At 40.7% G+C, this 16,565-nt stretch overlaps 1 protein-coding gene across 3 annotated transcripts in view; it reads right to left on the bottom strand.

Annotated features, from left to right (window-relative positions):
* Nucleotides 1–11,246, bottom strand: part of Tmx4 (thioredoxin related transmembrane protein 4) — a 36,247-nt gene extending 25,001 nt beyond the window's left edge. The window contains exons 1-2 of one of the 3 annotated variants that reach the window (XM_060371633.1): nucleotides 10,929–11,246; nucleotides 901–1,016 (exon numbers count right to left, since the gene is read on the bottom strand). In XM_060371633.1, the coding sequence (XP_060227616.1) occupies nucleotides 901–1,016; nucleotides 10,929–11,086 (274 nt within the window). In that variant the 5' untranslated portion in view covers nucleotides 11,087–11,246. The remainder of the gene's footprint in view (nucleotides 1–900; nucleotides 1,017–10,928) is intronic. The other 2 variants (XM_060371635.1, XM_060371634.1) reach the window with 2 other exon arrangements.
* Between the last annotated feature and the right edge of the window lie 5,319 nt (nucleotides 11,247–16,565).

Here is a 16,565-nt window from a genome sequence, read left to right as displayed (position 1 = left end):
TCCAATTCTTTCTGAACTGTAACTGGCTGGTTCAACTCAGCTGTTCTGGCTCAAAACTCTTCTCCAAGCTGACTGATTCAAACTGGCTTATCTCAACTTCTTACTGAATTGCTCTGCTCGGGAAAGCTGCCTCTGAACTCCATGAACTGAAATGCACCAGACTCCCTGCACTGAACTCAAGCAAACTGTACTGTACGGACTTGACAACACAAACTCTACTGCACTCCTGCACTCTACTCCTCTCTACTCTCTCTGCACTGCTCTTAAGTAGCCTCTCTTTCCTGTTCTCCTGAGAACTGGGGCATCCTATCTCTGACTCATTCTGTCAAATCTTTCTCTGATTTGCCACTTTGTCTGAACCTCAATTAGATGTCACTGTTTGGGATTAAAGGTATGTGTTTCAGCGAGAGGAAGTATAGGTGTGTACTAAGGGAATGTCTGTTTTTCAGCCAGATCACAGAGACATAGGTCTTTGAGTGTGATCTCTTACCAGAGCAGCCATGTTGCTAGATTAAAATCCTTCTACAAAGTACTTAATAAAAAATACAAGTTATGAACCCTGATTGGATCATATTTCAAAAAATATATACAAAAAGCCATGGGAAACCAGATTTAACATGCTAAAAAAAATGAAGGGTGAACTATCATATTTCAATTTACTGTCAATGTACCAACAAGTAGTGATAATACAAATATGAATAAACATATGTACATATATAAATTTATGTATGTGGGTAAAGCCCACATACATAGACACGAATAGGTCAAAATTTGGTATTTTGCTTTTAGCTATTAAGTTCAACATTCTATTTGGCAAATATTTTACACATATAAAAATTTCTAAGTAAGCAGATGATAAACTTTCTAAGTAAGCACATATAAAAATCACATTTACAGTACCTGGTTCTTGAATAACATCCACCTTTCCCACACTGATCTGAAGTGTTTCTCCATTCTTCGCAAAAGCCTCCCATTCAGAATCTGTCTGCTGGCAGGATGGACACCACGGGGCATAACTATAAAATCAGGAGAACTAGTTAACACAAAATGTGTTTGGAGTAAAAACTATAAACAAAATTAATAGAACATTCAAAGATAAATAAACTAAAGGGGAGAATAAAATCAAGCTTTCCCAAGTTACTTCACATAGAAAAACAAGAGTGTATTTCCCCTTATGATTTGATATACAAATATTATACAAAAATCTACATATCTGTATATTTATATACAAATATTAATTCTATCAAAACAGAATATTTTTTAAAAGTAACATAGAAAACATTTCCTCCATGTGATTTTTTTCTTAAATAAATCAACGTTATCCCTTACAGATAGCTTTGATCTATGAAGCAAATATGTTCTATGCACCCAAAGTAAAATAACTGTCAAAGATGTCTCAATACTAGGCAAGCCAACTTAAGATTTCACAATCTACGGGTGTGACAGGCAGAGATACCAGACAATTATCACTATTGGGCCCTCAAGCATGCTTCCAAGTTTGTAAATACCCATGGAACGTCTTAACTTTTTGAAAGAAAAACCTTTTAAAAAAAAAGTTATGAATATTTGGGCCTTAAATCCATAACTCTACTTTTTATACATACTTTTCAGTTGGAAACAGTGAATGACAAATCATAAGGGTCTACAAGGATCATCTGTATTAAGACCTAAGAAGAACATCATCCAAGAAAGGATTTAAAAATGGTCCAATCTAAGCAGGAAAATGGTATAGATGAAGAATCTAGCACTCAGTAAGAGAGGGTGAAGACACTTTTGCCAACCTTAATGAAAATCAGGGACTAGACAGATAGGCAGACCTGGGGTCCGAGTCCCTAGACCATGTGGGAAGACAAACAAAGTGAGTGGTTGCGTGTGACGACAGCCCCAGTGCCACTGAGGACCAGAAACAGCGAGATCTTTGGGACTTTTCAGAGGCCAGCCTCCTTCCAGGTTCAATGAGAAAACCTCTATCTTCAAGAAAATATGGTAAGCAGGACTCCATTTCAAAAAGTGAACAACCAGCTAAATGACAACAAAATACTGACCCAGATTGTAAAGCTGGGATTTTTTTGTTAGTGTTGAATCAGAATATTTCAAAATAGAAATAGAGTCATTTTCTGCTTGTAAAGTGTATAGAAAAAATAATTTACCCAAAATAACGTCTTTAAATTCTAGCCTTGGTGCCTGCCAATGTGACCTTATTTGATCTTATATAGAGATCTTATTTGATCTTATAAAGAGATCATCCTGGTTTAAGACGGGGCCTGCATGTAATAACACAGTGTCAGTTCTTGAAAGAGAAAGAGGTAGCTCTGACATAGAGAAGACACACACAGGAACACACCAGAAACCACAAGAAACTAAGAGCAGCAAAGAAGGGACACTCCAGCAGTCTCCAGAGTATGCCATTACTGCTGCATCTTGACCCCAGCAGGCCTTTGATCTCCAGAACTATGAAAGAATAAATTTCAGTTCTTTCAGGCTTACAGCATGGTGGTACTTTGTTTCAGCAGCCTGAAGAAACTAATACAGAAAGCAAGATACAATTTGAAAGCAGAAGGACTTCAGTTAAATAAGCCTTACAGGTCTTAAAGCAGCGGATCTCAGTCTTCCTAATGCTGTGACAGTCCCTCATGTTGTGGTGACCCCAACGATAAAATTATTTTTGTTGCTACGTTATAACTGTAATCTTCTACTTTATGGTCATAATGTAATTGTTTTTAGAGACAGAGGTTTGTTAATGGGTTGCAACCCAGACTGAGAACCACTGTCTTAGGGGGATGGCAGGGCAATGTTTAATATAAAATACGTAAGCAAAAAGCAGTATATGCTGGAATTTTGCTTGAAAATAATGTGACACAATTTAAAGAAAAATTAACATTTTCATAATGTCACAAAAATGTATTGATACAAATAGAGAAACATTTTGTTTGGTTTAATGACACTTAGAAGATAAAAACCCTAAAATGATCATCTTCAAAAACAGGAACATGATATTCAAGGAGAAAAAAGTCACAAGGTACACTTTGAAAAATATTTCAGAATCCCACCATGTAGATGTAATTCAGTAAGTCTGCTTAAGTTGAACATTTAAGAAGTAATAAAGTCGATATATTGAGAAAGTAAATCAAACAGTGATATTTAAATTTAATATTTAAATTTAGTGCTATTTAAATGTAGTGATATTAAAGTTTTAATATCATTAAATTTTTCCACACAATGAGTGAATGTTGTACCATACAAATCACACCACCACCAGAAAGAGGGCAGCAAAGCACATGCGAACAGCATGGTGGCCAACACATGTGGCCTCAGGCACAGGTGCTCTGCAAGACCCATCTCCAAAAAAAACACTATTTCCCCTTGATTTTTTTTAAATTCTGATTTTTGATTTGGTGTGTGTGTGTGTGTGTGTGTATGTGTGTGTGTGAGAGAGAGTGTGTGTGTGTGTCTTTATCACTGTACATGTCATGCCTTTAAAAGGGAAGCTAAAGAGGAAAAGTAATACAGTGGGCCGTGTTGTTTGAGTGCTTATGATCAAACCTAGGGCCACGTGCATAGTCACGGAGTTATACTCTTAGTTTCTGAGACAGACTCTTTCTGTGAATAGCTCAGGAAACTCCACATTAGTCTTGAACTTCCTTGTACTCAAGATGGTCTGGAACAAGCAATCACCTTACCTCAATGGTGGTAGAATTCTAGGGATACAGATTGCCATTGTCCAGTTACAAGTCCTTTTAAAATATTATTATACAGATATTAACAATAACTTTAAAACATAAGGAAAGCACTAATTTCTTTGCTGAATATTGGAAAGATTAAAATAGTGAAACTGAGAAACATTTTGGTCATTTAAATTATTTTAAAATGGGTAGGTATATTAACCACAACTAGGTATAAGTACTTATTTAAAAAAATACTAACAATTATGCCAAATCCAGATGGGAAAGTTTACTAAAAGAAATTTTAAGCACTAAATTAATAGGCATTTTTTTTCTTGGTTCACCAGTATTTCTTAGAGCACTCTCTTTTCTGAGTTTTTCTTGTCATCATAGAAATTAGCTAGATGGCAGATATATGCAATTTACTTAGGATTTACTATAACAAACAATAAAGATGAAATCTACAAGACTCACTGTTCTCCAACTAAATAAATTACAGTGTCAACAAATGAACCCTTGACTATAACACCATACACAGCTGGCCTCTATACAGAAGACACCATCTCACAGCGGATGCCCTGGTCCTTTGGCTCTTACGACTGTCCCCTCTTCTGTGATGGTACCGGATCCTTAGGTATAGGGGTTGTGTTATAGATTCCCAACTGAGGGTGGGCACACCACAGTCATTTGTTCTCTGATTTGGACCAGTTATGGATTTCTGCAATGCTCTCCATCTACTGCAAAAAGAAGCTTCTTTGATAAGGACAGGGATCTACACTATCTCTGGACATAAAGATGAGTATTTAGAATGCAATTAAAAACTATACAGCCTTTCCTCTAGAATCTATGAACATAATTAGCTAGGTTGACAGGCCTAAGCATAAATCCCCTCCTCCTAAGTGAGTCTTCAGGCAGCTGAGAGTTACTCCCAAGATACTGGCGCTAACCTTGGTGCTACTGTACCCTTGGGGCTAACTTGATGCTGGCCATCGAAGTCTTCCGCCTTCAGCTGGGTAGGACTACTGATTGCTTTCTCTTCTGGCAGCTGCAGCACCTTCAGATACTAGGAGGGCTCCTGCTCAAGGGGAAGGAGGCTTGGAAGTCAGGCCCAGCTCTACTTACTCTTCCCATCCTGTGCCTTAACGTTGTGGAGACGACAAGGACGAAGGGACTTGCCTGATATATGCGCATGTAAACGACAAAAACTGCAGCCCTATGAAAGCCTTGATACCTGCTTGAGTGAGAGAACACTATGTTCCAGGCCTCATGAATCCCCCAAGACAATGACTGCTTCGTCACTTGTACTTAGAACAGACGAGCAGGACCAAGCCATGAAAAACATTTATGGCATAAATAAGCAAATGGGAGATGTTACACAAATGTTTATTAAATGATATTTTTGAAAAGACTCAATAAAGAAATAATTAAGTTGCATTACTTATTCATTTAGTCAAAAACACTGAACACTTGCTACTTAATAGTAAGGCTCTAGAGTTAAACAGGAAGAAGGAAAAATCTTATTTCTCTATATAAAGTTTATAGTATAGTGGAAAAATAAAATATTTAATACAAAAGCATGTAGCCAAATGTATACTTACTAGTTGTAGTTAGAGCCATGCTAGATACACAGGTATTGTTAAAAAAAGGGGGGGGGTGGAGTTTTCTGTAGGGAAGGTAAGACCAAGTGATAAGGAGTGTCAAAAATGAGCCTGCAATAATGTTTGTTATCTGCAGAAACGAGAGATGAGAAAAAGGAATGGGTCCCTGATTGCTGAGGAACAGAGCCTTCCTTCCCTTTTATGATGAGGATGCTGATCAGCAGAGATGCTGAGAGCCTAACCAAAAGCCAGCCAGTCAAGATTTCCCACATCCCAAAAGAGCTGTCCAGCCCAAGATGACAAGGGTGTCCTACTGAAGAGAAATATCTAATAAGGTACAGTATTCAGTAAGCAGTTGCTAAACAATTGAGTGCCACCGTCAGAGCATAAAACCACCAGTCCCTTGAGGTAAACACTGAACCTTCTTCACCTTCACTTTCCCAATTTCATATCCCAAATCTGACAAACAGCAAGCGATCATTTAGTGACTGCCTCTTACACATTCAGACAATAAAACAGGAAATTTAAGTGTTTGGCATGAGAAAATCAACAATTTTTCCCTACAGGTGTAAGAACAACACTGGAAAGACAATACTAAAACTTTGAAGTCCTGCAGAAATAAAAGGCTTACAGCTACATAACCAGCTTTGAAACATGAGCAGCCCAAGAACAAAGTCAGAAGCCATGAATCATAAAAATTAATTTTCTTTCTAGAAGTCAGTTTCACTTGAAAATATATATTTACCCAAGAGAGAGCAGAGTTAAGTAGATCAAAATTATGGTATATGAACTCTAGACATCTTGGGCATTTTTTTGATTGGAAGAGAGAACCACTAGATCATTACAGACAATGGATAACATTGCATATGCTGAGCTTCAAAAGAACAAAAGTGACAACAGCACTAGAATAGGAGGGTGGAAGCTCATGGGCAAAGAAAGGGATATGCAGAGAAACTAACACTAACAGCGTTTTGAAAAGCCATACAGAAACCTCTACTGTAGAATATATATGAAAAGAGTTTAAAGGAAGTCACCTTGTCATGGGGAGACAATGTATCAACTAAACATCTTATACCAAGAAATAAAACCTCTAATGCCAGAAATAGGCTGTATCTTCTTCAGTTGCAGACTAATGAGGTCCTGAGACCCTCCAAACATCACAGACTATTGCCAAGGCTGTTGGTTACCCTCCAAAACTTGCTGCTGAAGACACCACTTACGTAGACCATGGAGAAAGCAAGCTCAAGCTTCAGTTAGAAGCTTCCCCTCCTGACTGGTGCTCATAGTGTTGGAAGGTGCTTTGCATACTGCTGAGAACTGTTATGATCAGTAACACACAGATACAAACCCGAAGACCTTACATAGTCATCTGCCTACAGGATCTACTGGTACAATTCTGGAGCCAATGTTATAGAAATAACAAACCATTTTTTAATTGATTTAAGGCCCACTCCATGAAATAGAACCCATTCCTGCATTGTTCAAGTGACCTAGAATCTTACACTGTCTACACTCTATGGGAAAACCTACTATTACTACTGTGCTAAAGGAGCACAATAAAATGACTCCCAATGACACACTGCTATGCCTGTAAACTGGAGCACTGCCCATAACTCACCCCAGAAGCTTCTTCTTGCAGTAGGTGGTAATTAACAGAGACCTACAACTGGAAAATGTGTGCAGTGAGAGACTTTGAAACACTCAGCCCTAAATGGGATGTCTTTAGTAAACCCCTCCCTCAAGGCTCCAGGATCTATGAGGAAGAGGAAGAGAAAATCTGTAAGAGCCAGAGGTGATGACTCCAAGGAAACGGTGTCTGCTGGAAACAGATGGACAGACATATGAACTCATAAAAACTGTAACAGTGTACACAAGACCTGTGCAGGTTCAAACTAGTTAAAATTCTAGCATGGAGGAAAAACAAACACAGTCTTACCCTAACCAAGAAGTTACTTGCAGCTGATACCTGCTGGTAAAGTGACAATCAGTTTTCTCCAATAGAGTGTCACAGAATAGATCAACCACATTTCAGTGTAGGCTCTATACAAAACAAACTCCATGGTTCTTTGACTGCTTTTATTTTGGTTACTTATTTTTTTGTGTTATGAAGTTATTTTGGAGGGTTTTTTTCATTTTTAAGAAAAAAGAGGAAGAGAATATAAAGCTGGATGGATGCGGAAGTAGAAAGGATATGACAAGAGACAGAGGCAGAAGAATATAAAATATATTATATGAAAAATTTAATCAATTTTTAAATGAAAACGATAAATTATAATTTTTTTAAAAAGTAACATAACAGAAGCCATGTAAGTGTTAAAAACCACAAAAGCATTAGAAAGTAATTAAACAAAAGGTAGTATATATAAGCCAACAGAAATACAGAAAAGATAGCATCAGACGGTGTTTTAGGACAGTAACCAATTATAGTGAGAGGGAAGAAATGGGTAATAAACACTATAAAATAATACATAAAAACAAATGAAAAGAAAGCAGAGTACATAACAAACCCGTAAAACTAAAGAAATATAAGTAGTATTGAGTCCTCTCACTGCTTTATAAAAATATTTCAAAATAAAAGTAACCATCACAAATTCTTAATTGGTATTTCTCAAACAAAATAACTTTCAAAGTTGAAAATTTAATTCCAAAGATCACAAACACTGACTCCTTAAAAGATAAAGAAAATTTGTTTTATTTTTTAATTTATTTATTTTAATTAATTATAGTTCATTCACTTTGTATCCCAGCAGTAGCGCCTTCCCAATCCCATCCTCCCTCGCTCCTCTTCTTCTCCTATGCCCCTCCCCCAGTCCACTGATAGGGGAGGTCCTCCTCCCCGTCCATCTGACCTTAGTCTATCAGGTCTTATCAGGACTGGCCATATTTTCTTCCTCTGTGGCCTGGTAAGGCTGTGTTCCCTTCAGGGGGAGGTGATCAAAGAGCCAGCCACTGAGTTCATGTCAGAGACAGCCCGTTCCCCTTACTAGGGTACCCATTTGAACACCGAGTTGCCATGGGCTACATCTGTGCAGGGGTTCTAGGTTATCTCCATGCATGGTTCTTGTTTGGGTATCAGTCTTAGAAAAGACCCCTATGCCCAGATGTTTTTGGTTCTGTTGCTCTTGTTCCCTCTAGGTAAGAATATTTAACTAATTAAATTTTGTAATAGCTTTTCATATATCAAAACACCAAATACTACTAGGATTTAAAAGCAAATGATTAATACCAAAATCGGCATAACTTGTGTTAGAGGAGCTTTGGATGACTCAAGATACAAAAGTTGACCCCAAAGACACAAATGAACAAATGAAGAGCTATCATTTAAAATGTCAAAGTTTCCAATATGATCACAAAGATTTCTAAAACACTTCTTTACAGAAAACAAATACATTTTATCTGCAGACTCTTAATAATCTCCAATTGTAAGACCAGACCATCTCATTAAACACTCACTTGGGAAGTCATACAGACATGTGTAGTGCACAGATGTTACTGTGTTTGTACATATACATGCATATGTGTGTGCATGTGTGTGTAGGCCAAAGGTCAACACTGTCCTCACAAATGTCTTCACCTTATTTTTCAGACAGGGTTTTTCACTGCACCTATTTACTAGACCAGCTGACCACCAAGCGCCAGGCTCTCCCACCCCCGCCTCCCCAGTGTCAGAATCATGTGTTTACCTGGATGTCAGGGACAGGAACTGTCCTCATCTTGTGTGGCCTCTCTCTTACATACACGGGGGAGTCACTATTTTGAAAGAATACTCCAAAATGTACTTATAATAGGCATACTGTGCTTCTGAGAATACAAATAGGTATTACATTAAAGTGATGGAGTTTTTCAAAGAAGAATCAGGAATGTCATCCACTCATACAGGAAAACAGATTTAAAACATGATACGATCAGCAGTATCTCTCTGAATAAGTTTCCGGTATCCGGAAAGAAACTGGATGTAATAGCATAATATCATCCCTTTTCATCCTTACTTTGTGCCCACCAATAAAGTGTTTGTGAGATAGTGCCTCAATTTTTAAAAATATGTACATACTCATACATGCATACAGCTGGACACACGGCAAGTCCCAGGAATGGATGGTAACTGTCTAGGCTGGGGCACTTGAAAACAGTAAAATATGATCCATTCACAGGATCAACAGGAATTGTTTGCCAGTACTGAACTGGATGCTTACTAGGATTTACAATCAGCTCAGCTCAGCTTTATTGTTCTTATTTCTTTTCCTTAAATAACAAAAAAAAGAAAAGAAAAAGAGAAAGAAAATTTTAGAAGGAGCCATTAAGGAGTTTTTATACTTTACATTAAAAAAAATCTAAAAAACAAATGAGTAAAAACTTTGAAATATAGAAATAGCTAACAAAAAGCTGTTTCTCAACATTCTTAAATATTGCAAATTGATAGTACTAACAAAGAGCTTACACCTTTGAACCCAGCACCCCAGAGGAAGTGGCAGGCTGATCTCTGTGATATGGAGGCTGCTCATCTCTACATGGCCAACAGTGCCAGCCCAGCAGGAAATACATAGTGAGACCCATTTTTAAAAAGGAAAAAGTTTCTCTCAAATAGATTATGACCTCATCTCCATCCAAATAGGTTATTCATATCCATAGCCTTGTAGTTTCACCAATGATTTATCAAGAGCATTTCATTTTTAAGGTTCAAATTACCTCCACAGTTTGAGGGGATAAATATGTATTATGTTCCTTAATTTACATATCTAACCCTGATCTCATAGGAAGGTATTCACAGCATAGGCATCTACTTAAAACATAAACTGAAGAAATCAAAATGTGGCCTTGGATAAAAAAAAAAAAGTCTTGAGGATATCTATATGTAAACTAATTACCAAACGGTAGTGATAATTCTGTATTACCTGAGATCACAGACTACGGTGATGTGGGTTCATAACGTATGTTTCCATACACTTTTCATTTTCCCTTGATGCCCAGCGTGTCTATTAAGTCTGTTGAGATGACTGTCCCCTTCCCTGGCATTAACTTTATGCTACAATCAAGATAAATCCCTTCCCCTGTCCTGACAGCTTCCCGTAACCTTCAGGCAAGATTCCTTGCACCACCACTTACCGACTTTGTCGCTCAAGGGGGGCTATTTGTCAATGCCGTTCTCTTTATGCCATTGGCACAATCCAATTACAACCCTGGCTCAAAGTCCTACCCCTAAAAATTACGGCACCAGAATTTAAACATAACCTGCTTTTAAGTTAGCCACCATGTTTATGTTTTATCTCCAAAGTGACGTCTTCAAAGGGGAAACTGGCATTTCACTCAAACTGGTCTTCCTTCCCTTGAAGCAAAGGCTCCTTTCAACACGCACCGTCCCTAGGCGTGCGCATCCCCGAACAGCTCCCCTCTTCTAGCATGGGTATGCCTCTGCGAACGAGATTTCCTCCCCCGGTTCAGGACTCTCCCCGGGTGTTTCTACAACACGTTCGGCTAACGCAACGGTGGCAGGGGCAAAGGATGCTGGCTCGGTTTCTCGGGCCCGGCTTGACAGCGGGGGGCTGACTGCGCATGCTCCCCGCCAAGGCCGCCGCCCGACCCCGCAGGTGCGGCCGGAGCGGCCCGGGCTGGGCCGGGCTGGGGGCGCGCGCCGCGGGCCGGGGCCGTGCGGGCGGGTGGGCACACTCACAATTTCAGCATCCACTCGCCCTCCATCACCAGCGTCCAGTTGGAGGCGGTCATGGGCTGCACCCGGCTCGGCTCCGCCGGCGGCGCGGCCTGCTCCGGGCCCTCGGCCGCGGCCGCCGCCAGCCAGGCCAGCAGGAGCGCCGGGACGCAGCCTGCCATGGCGGCGCGGGGCTGGGCTCCCGAGGCGGAGCGGGCAGGGCCTGGGCGCCTCACCCAGCGGGCGCCCTCTCCGCGCCGAGAAGAGCCCCGGACGCCCGAGCGCCGCACTGCCGCCACGCCCGTCCCTCCAGCCGCCCGCCCGCGCCGCCACGCCCCCGCGCCGCGGCCACGCCCCAACGCACTGCGGGAAGGCGGTTGCCAAAGCAACCGTCTGCCATTCGCCCGGCAACGGCCGGCGGCGGAGAGGCTGTGGAAGCCGGCCCGCACCGGCTTGCTGTCAGTTTCTCTAAAGGGAAGCGTGGCCAGTGGCTAGACCAACGGCCGACCTCTGTGGGCTGCACCGTGGTGACTGGAGGGAGGGAGAATTTTAGAGCTCTCTGCTTGCGCAGGCTGGAGCGCCGCCGTCCACAGGGACGACACTAGATGAGTGGTAAAACCAGATTATGCAGTCTTGCAAAGAAATAAACCTTTTATAAACTGTATAGACGTGTAAAATCTGTGTACTAACAATGCGTCAGCTCGTGGAGAACTGTTAGTTGCAATGCAGTGTCCCCCAGGTACACAGTAGGCGGATCTGTACCCTGGGACCACCAAAACCTTAAGCTGTAAGACTCGTTACAATTAGAGGACCCAAGAACTTTAGATGTCTACATTGTAAAATTCAGTATGGTTAATACAGCGTGAAAACTGTAGTTTATGTTCCTAGCGGGCTATGCAACCCAGAGTACTGAAGGTCAGTCTGTAGTCGGTAATATGGAGATCAAATTTGCATGCAGAGATTGTCTGGATAAGAGATCATGGTGTGCACATCGAGTCTACATAAAAGATTCATTAACAGGAAGTCTATCCTTTTCGGTGTGGCTCTTTAAAATACCGGGTAGATGATTGACTCAGTGTTGCGGTTCACTGGGTGGAGCGCAGTAAGATGTTGTTTTTCAGCTATCACTAGTTACAGACACTAACATATTTATGCATCGAAATAATAGGATGCACTGGGCCTGGTGACACAGCGGGGAGATCCAAGCTACCTGAGAGTTACAAGTTAAAGGCCAACCTGGGCAAATAAAGTGTGCCTCAAAAAATAGTTTAAAAGGGGGCTGAGGACATAGCCATGTCGTAAAGCATTTTCCCAGCAGGCAGCAGGCCCTCTTCAGGACACACACACACACACACACACACACACACACACACACACACACGAGACAGGCAGACAGAGACAAGCAGGCAAAAAATAATGCAATGCTTATGCTTAGAATTAATTGGCTTTAGAGTATTTTGCAGGCAATGGAAGCATAAAGCAAGATAAAAGTTTAGTCAATATTGAAGCTAAATGCATTTTTCTGTTATTTATTTTTGTGTAAATCGATTGGAAATGAGAAACCAAAGAGAAGCAAAAGATGCCCAAAAGAAAACCATTGCTAATGATTTTTTTTTATTATTATTTCTAACACTGTTAAAAAAAAATCCCATCTCTTTGAGTTTCAGATGGACGAGGAGGAGGTAAGAAACAGCTCAGCAAGGACTGCAGGAGGAGCTTTTCCTCTAGGACCAGGACAAGAGTGCAGCTGCCTCCACCCACATGGCATCTAGGTCCCACTGCTTCCTAGCCACACTACATTTAGGGCTAAAACTAGTGTCTGTTTAAGTACAGCTGATGGTCAAAACTTGCTCTAAAAGGTAGCTGTACAGATGGTGGAAGTGTAATTTACATAGCAGGCTCAGGAAAGCTGGTTGTTATTTGTAGACAACAGCATACTGTAACATGAATAAGGCTCTGTATCTTTCCTAAAGTAAAAATCACTTAAATGCCACACAGTCTCCTTCATAATGCTTTGTTTTTGCCCGCCATTCCCATACACCCCTGTACTCCAGTAACAAAAAGCCATGTCCCATTGCCAAAGCACACTGTGCTTTGTCTCCTTGATTCTCTATTCTTCTTACAATCAGCTATGTTCCTCCATCACATAGCTCACACTGTACCTCTGATAGCCCTGGCAAATGAGTTGCTAACTTCAAAACCAATGGTTCTACTGTTTAGCTTTACCACACCTCTGTCCTATGCAACAATGTCACTTCCTTATCACCTGACTGTCTCTGCTTTTCCCCAAAGCCTACTAAACACCCATCCAAGGTTGTGGACTTTGTGGCTTTGTGTCTCCTACACTGTGGACGCCAACCTTATAGCAGTTCTTGGCATGACTCTGAAGGCCACCCAATTCATGGTAATTCCGAATCTTCTATCTTTTTCTCGAGTATGGGTTGGGGTAGTGACTCACTTCTAACTAACTACAGCAGAAGGGCTAGATATTCCTCAATAGATTGCAAAAGACCCTGGGGCTTCCATCCTACTGCCACTTGCTGTTCATCTTGCTTACTCATTTGATACCATCCAAAGGGAAGCCTAAAGCCAACATCCACAAGCAACAAGGCCTTGTACAACATCCCACAAGGCCTCTGTACAACAGTCTCCTGGGATATAAACTTCACGGACACACATGTGAGTGACCAACATAAAAGACAAGGCCTGATAAATGAGTCAGAGCCTCAAGGTGAAGATCAGGTGGGTCCTTTATGCAAGAAACTAAGATGTTTCAATGCACTTTTGAGCTACCCAGATTTGGAATAAATAGTAGCACACATCATCTTCTTAAGTTTGCAGGCACTGTTTGACATAATCAGTGCTGTAACCTACATTGCATAAAGGAAGATAGTCTAAGACAGTCCACGATAGTCGATCTATCAGGTTATTGAAACAGTGGACCCCCCAAGGAAAGGGTGATTCTCCCAGGAACCTTAAGGTGGAGATCAGCAGCCAGAGGGGGAACTCGTCTTCCTAAAAAAGATTTCACATGGTTCTAAGAACTTGTCAGACCACACTTGTCTCATTACAGAATGAGACTGAGCCGAGATAATGGTGGGTCAATGATGAGTGCATCGACACCTTAGCAAAGACTGCTCAGAAGTGTATAGCCCTTCTATTTAAACTTCCATCTCACATCAGGGCCCCAAAGACAGACTTGAGGGTTTCACTGGATCTCTTTGACCCTCTTCCCAATATGGCCAACTTGAATAAATCTCCTTTTCCTGCATTCCACTTTTAACTTGGCTTTGTTAATATTCTGTTTGAGGTCAGGGGGCAAAGCATGGCCTGAGCACAGGCTGTGATCCCCAAGTCTGTCAACGGGACCTGGTACTGTTCTCCATAGGGCTTTTGTCATTGGAGGAGTTGGCAACGATGGGGCTATGGGGCTAGCTCTGGCTAACACAACAACAACAACAACAATAATAATGAATCCTTATAGGAAAAGTCCAAATATGTGTGTGTATGTGTGTGTATATATATATACATATGTGTATATATGTATATAATCTCTATCCTCTTACTATACATACGTAATATATATTATACATATTACATATATGTTTATATATAACATATATATATATATATATAATCTCCCTCTTTCTATACTTGTTCAAAAGGTATGTGCTTTGGCATATGCTTTCGCATCTGTTTAAAGTCAGGCTAGCCTGTGTGAATAGTTCTAGCTAAAGAGTTCAGGAATGTGAAGTTATTTCTGTCAAATTAGCATACTGGGCCACATGAAAGATGTCCCAATGTTTCCTTTGCTTGCTACAGAAACTTTAGAGGAAAGTTCATGATTGAGAGTCTACAAGAATAGTTTAAATGGCCTTGCTGTTCCTTCTTGGAGAAGAGCTCCCCAGATGGCTTCCTGGAATCTTCACGGGTTTCACATAGGCAAGGTGCATATTTTAATAATGATAGTGTTTTAAGTAAGCTAGTTTTCTTTAACTGACCACCCCAGGCTTCATTTCTCATGTTTCTGGGGGTTAGTAGTTGGAACTGAGTTGGGGTGTTAACCTGCGCTTGTTTATATGGTGGCAGATGATTGGAGGCTAAGCCTAGAGTTAGTTGAAATTTCATTTGCACTAGCATCTGGCACCTGATAGGCATGGGTAGGACACATGAAGGCTGATCACGCATCTCTTCTATGTGACAGGAACTCTTCTTGGCTAACTTGGGCTTCCTCACAGCATGGCACTTTCAGGACTGCCCTGGTTATTTTTCTATAGCAAGAGTACAGGCTGAACATGCGCTGCTACTCAAACCCTCGATTCAGAAATCTGAGAATATCACTTCTACTACATTCTAGTGGAGGAAAGGACACTGAGTGCCAGCCAAGACCAACAGGGAGAAGAATTAGACAAGACCCCTTAGTGAACGGCAGCAAAAGATATCATGTCCATCATTGATTTGCCAAAACGATCCTGAAGGACCAGCAAGATGGCTCAGCAGGAAAAGGTCTTGTCCAAGTATGTGCACAGGAACTTACTTGGCAAGGGAGTTCCACCACTGAATGACTCCCACTACTCGCGCTCATTTTGGATGGATTCATGATCTCCTCTGGATGAGTCTCATGGGAGTAGTGTTGGCATTCTGTGTGCATTACAGGAGCATATTGTCACCAACTGTAACAGACACTGCTTCTTCTCTGTGTCCCTTTGTAAGACATCCCTGCCATCTCATCTGCGTTTACTTTCTTTTTTTCTTTCTTTCTTTCCTTTCTTTCTTTTTTTTTGGTGGGGGTAGTGGGCAAAGGTAACTGGGGAGTGTTATACTCAAGCCTTTGGCTTGACATCGTGTATTTGAACACTCAGCATTCCACTGAACTTTTGTTAAACTCCTTCATAAAACGATTCAGACAATATGGTAGTGTTTACACAAGAAAGTAAGAATCTGATAACTATGTTTTAGATTCTGAACCTTTTTCCCCTCCCCTTGACTGACTGATATAAGAAAAGAGTTCTCAGAAGAGCTAAATCAAAACTTCCATCGGTACGAGCCTTCTTGTATAGTTACCAGCCAAAGATTTTGATATGATGGGCAAAATCAAAATCGTATCTTCCTATTATGAGGAAAACCATTGAAATGAGATCCACAATGTGTTATAATAATAGGGTATACCAAGACTGTACAATGGTGTTCTGTTGGAGATGGCAAAAACAATACAAAAAATTAAGTTATGAAAATGCTGTAAAATTAGTTTATAAAGCACAGCCACTTAATTATACAAACATATTTTCTAAATGTCTTACAAGAACAGAGGTAAAAAAGAATTTAAGAAGTAACATGTCCTAGAACAGATGGCAGGGGATGCCAGGGACAATGAAACTATGCAGAAGTGTGCCCAGATAAGTGACTAGAAACAACTCCATAAAGAAGACAAGAAAACTCGAGGTACATGTTCTGATGAAAGGAAATTAACTTTTCTTCAAACCTAGTAAGTGAGCTCAGGAAAAGAAGAGCTGTGTACTAAAAGTATTCAGAAACCAACTCTATTCTATGTGTGGCTAGGAATTAATTCAAATACATAGTGTAGATGAAGATTCCTCTGGCAGCAGCTGTCCTGCTTTAAATGAGGATGGGTCCCTGTAGACTCAGAGGTGTGGATACTCA

The sequence above is a fragment of the Meriones unguiculatus genome, chromosome 18 (genome assembly GCF_030254825.1).
Source record: "Meriones unguiculatus strain TT.TT164.6M chromosome 18, Bangor_MerUng_6.1, whole genome shotgun sequence".
Taxonomy (NCBI): Eukaryota; Metazoa; Chordata; class Mammalia; order Rodentia; family Muridae; genus Meriones; species Meriones unguiculatus.
Note: the sequence above shows the minus strand (reverse complement) of the source record. Positions and strands in the feature narration are given on the sequence as shown.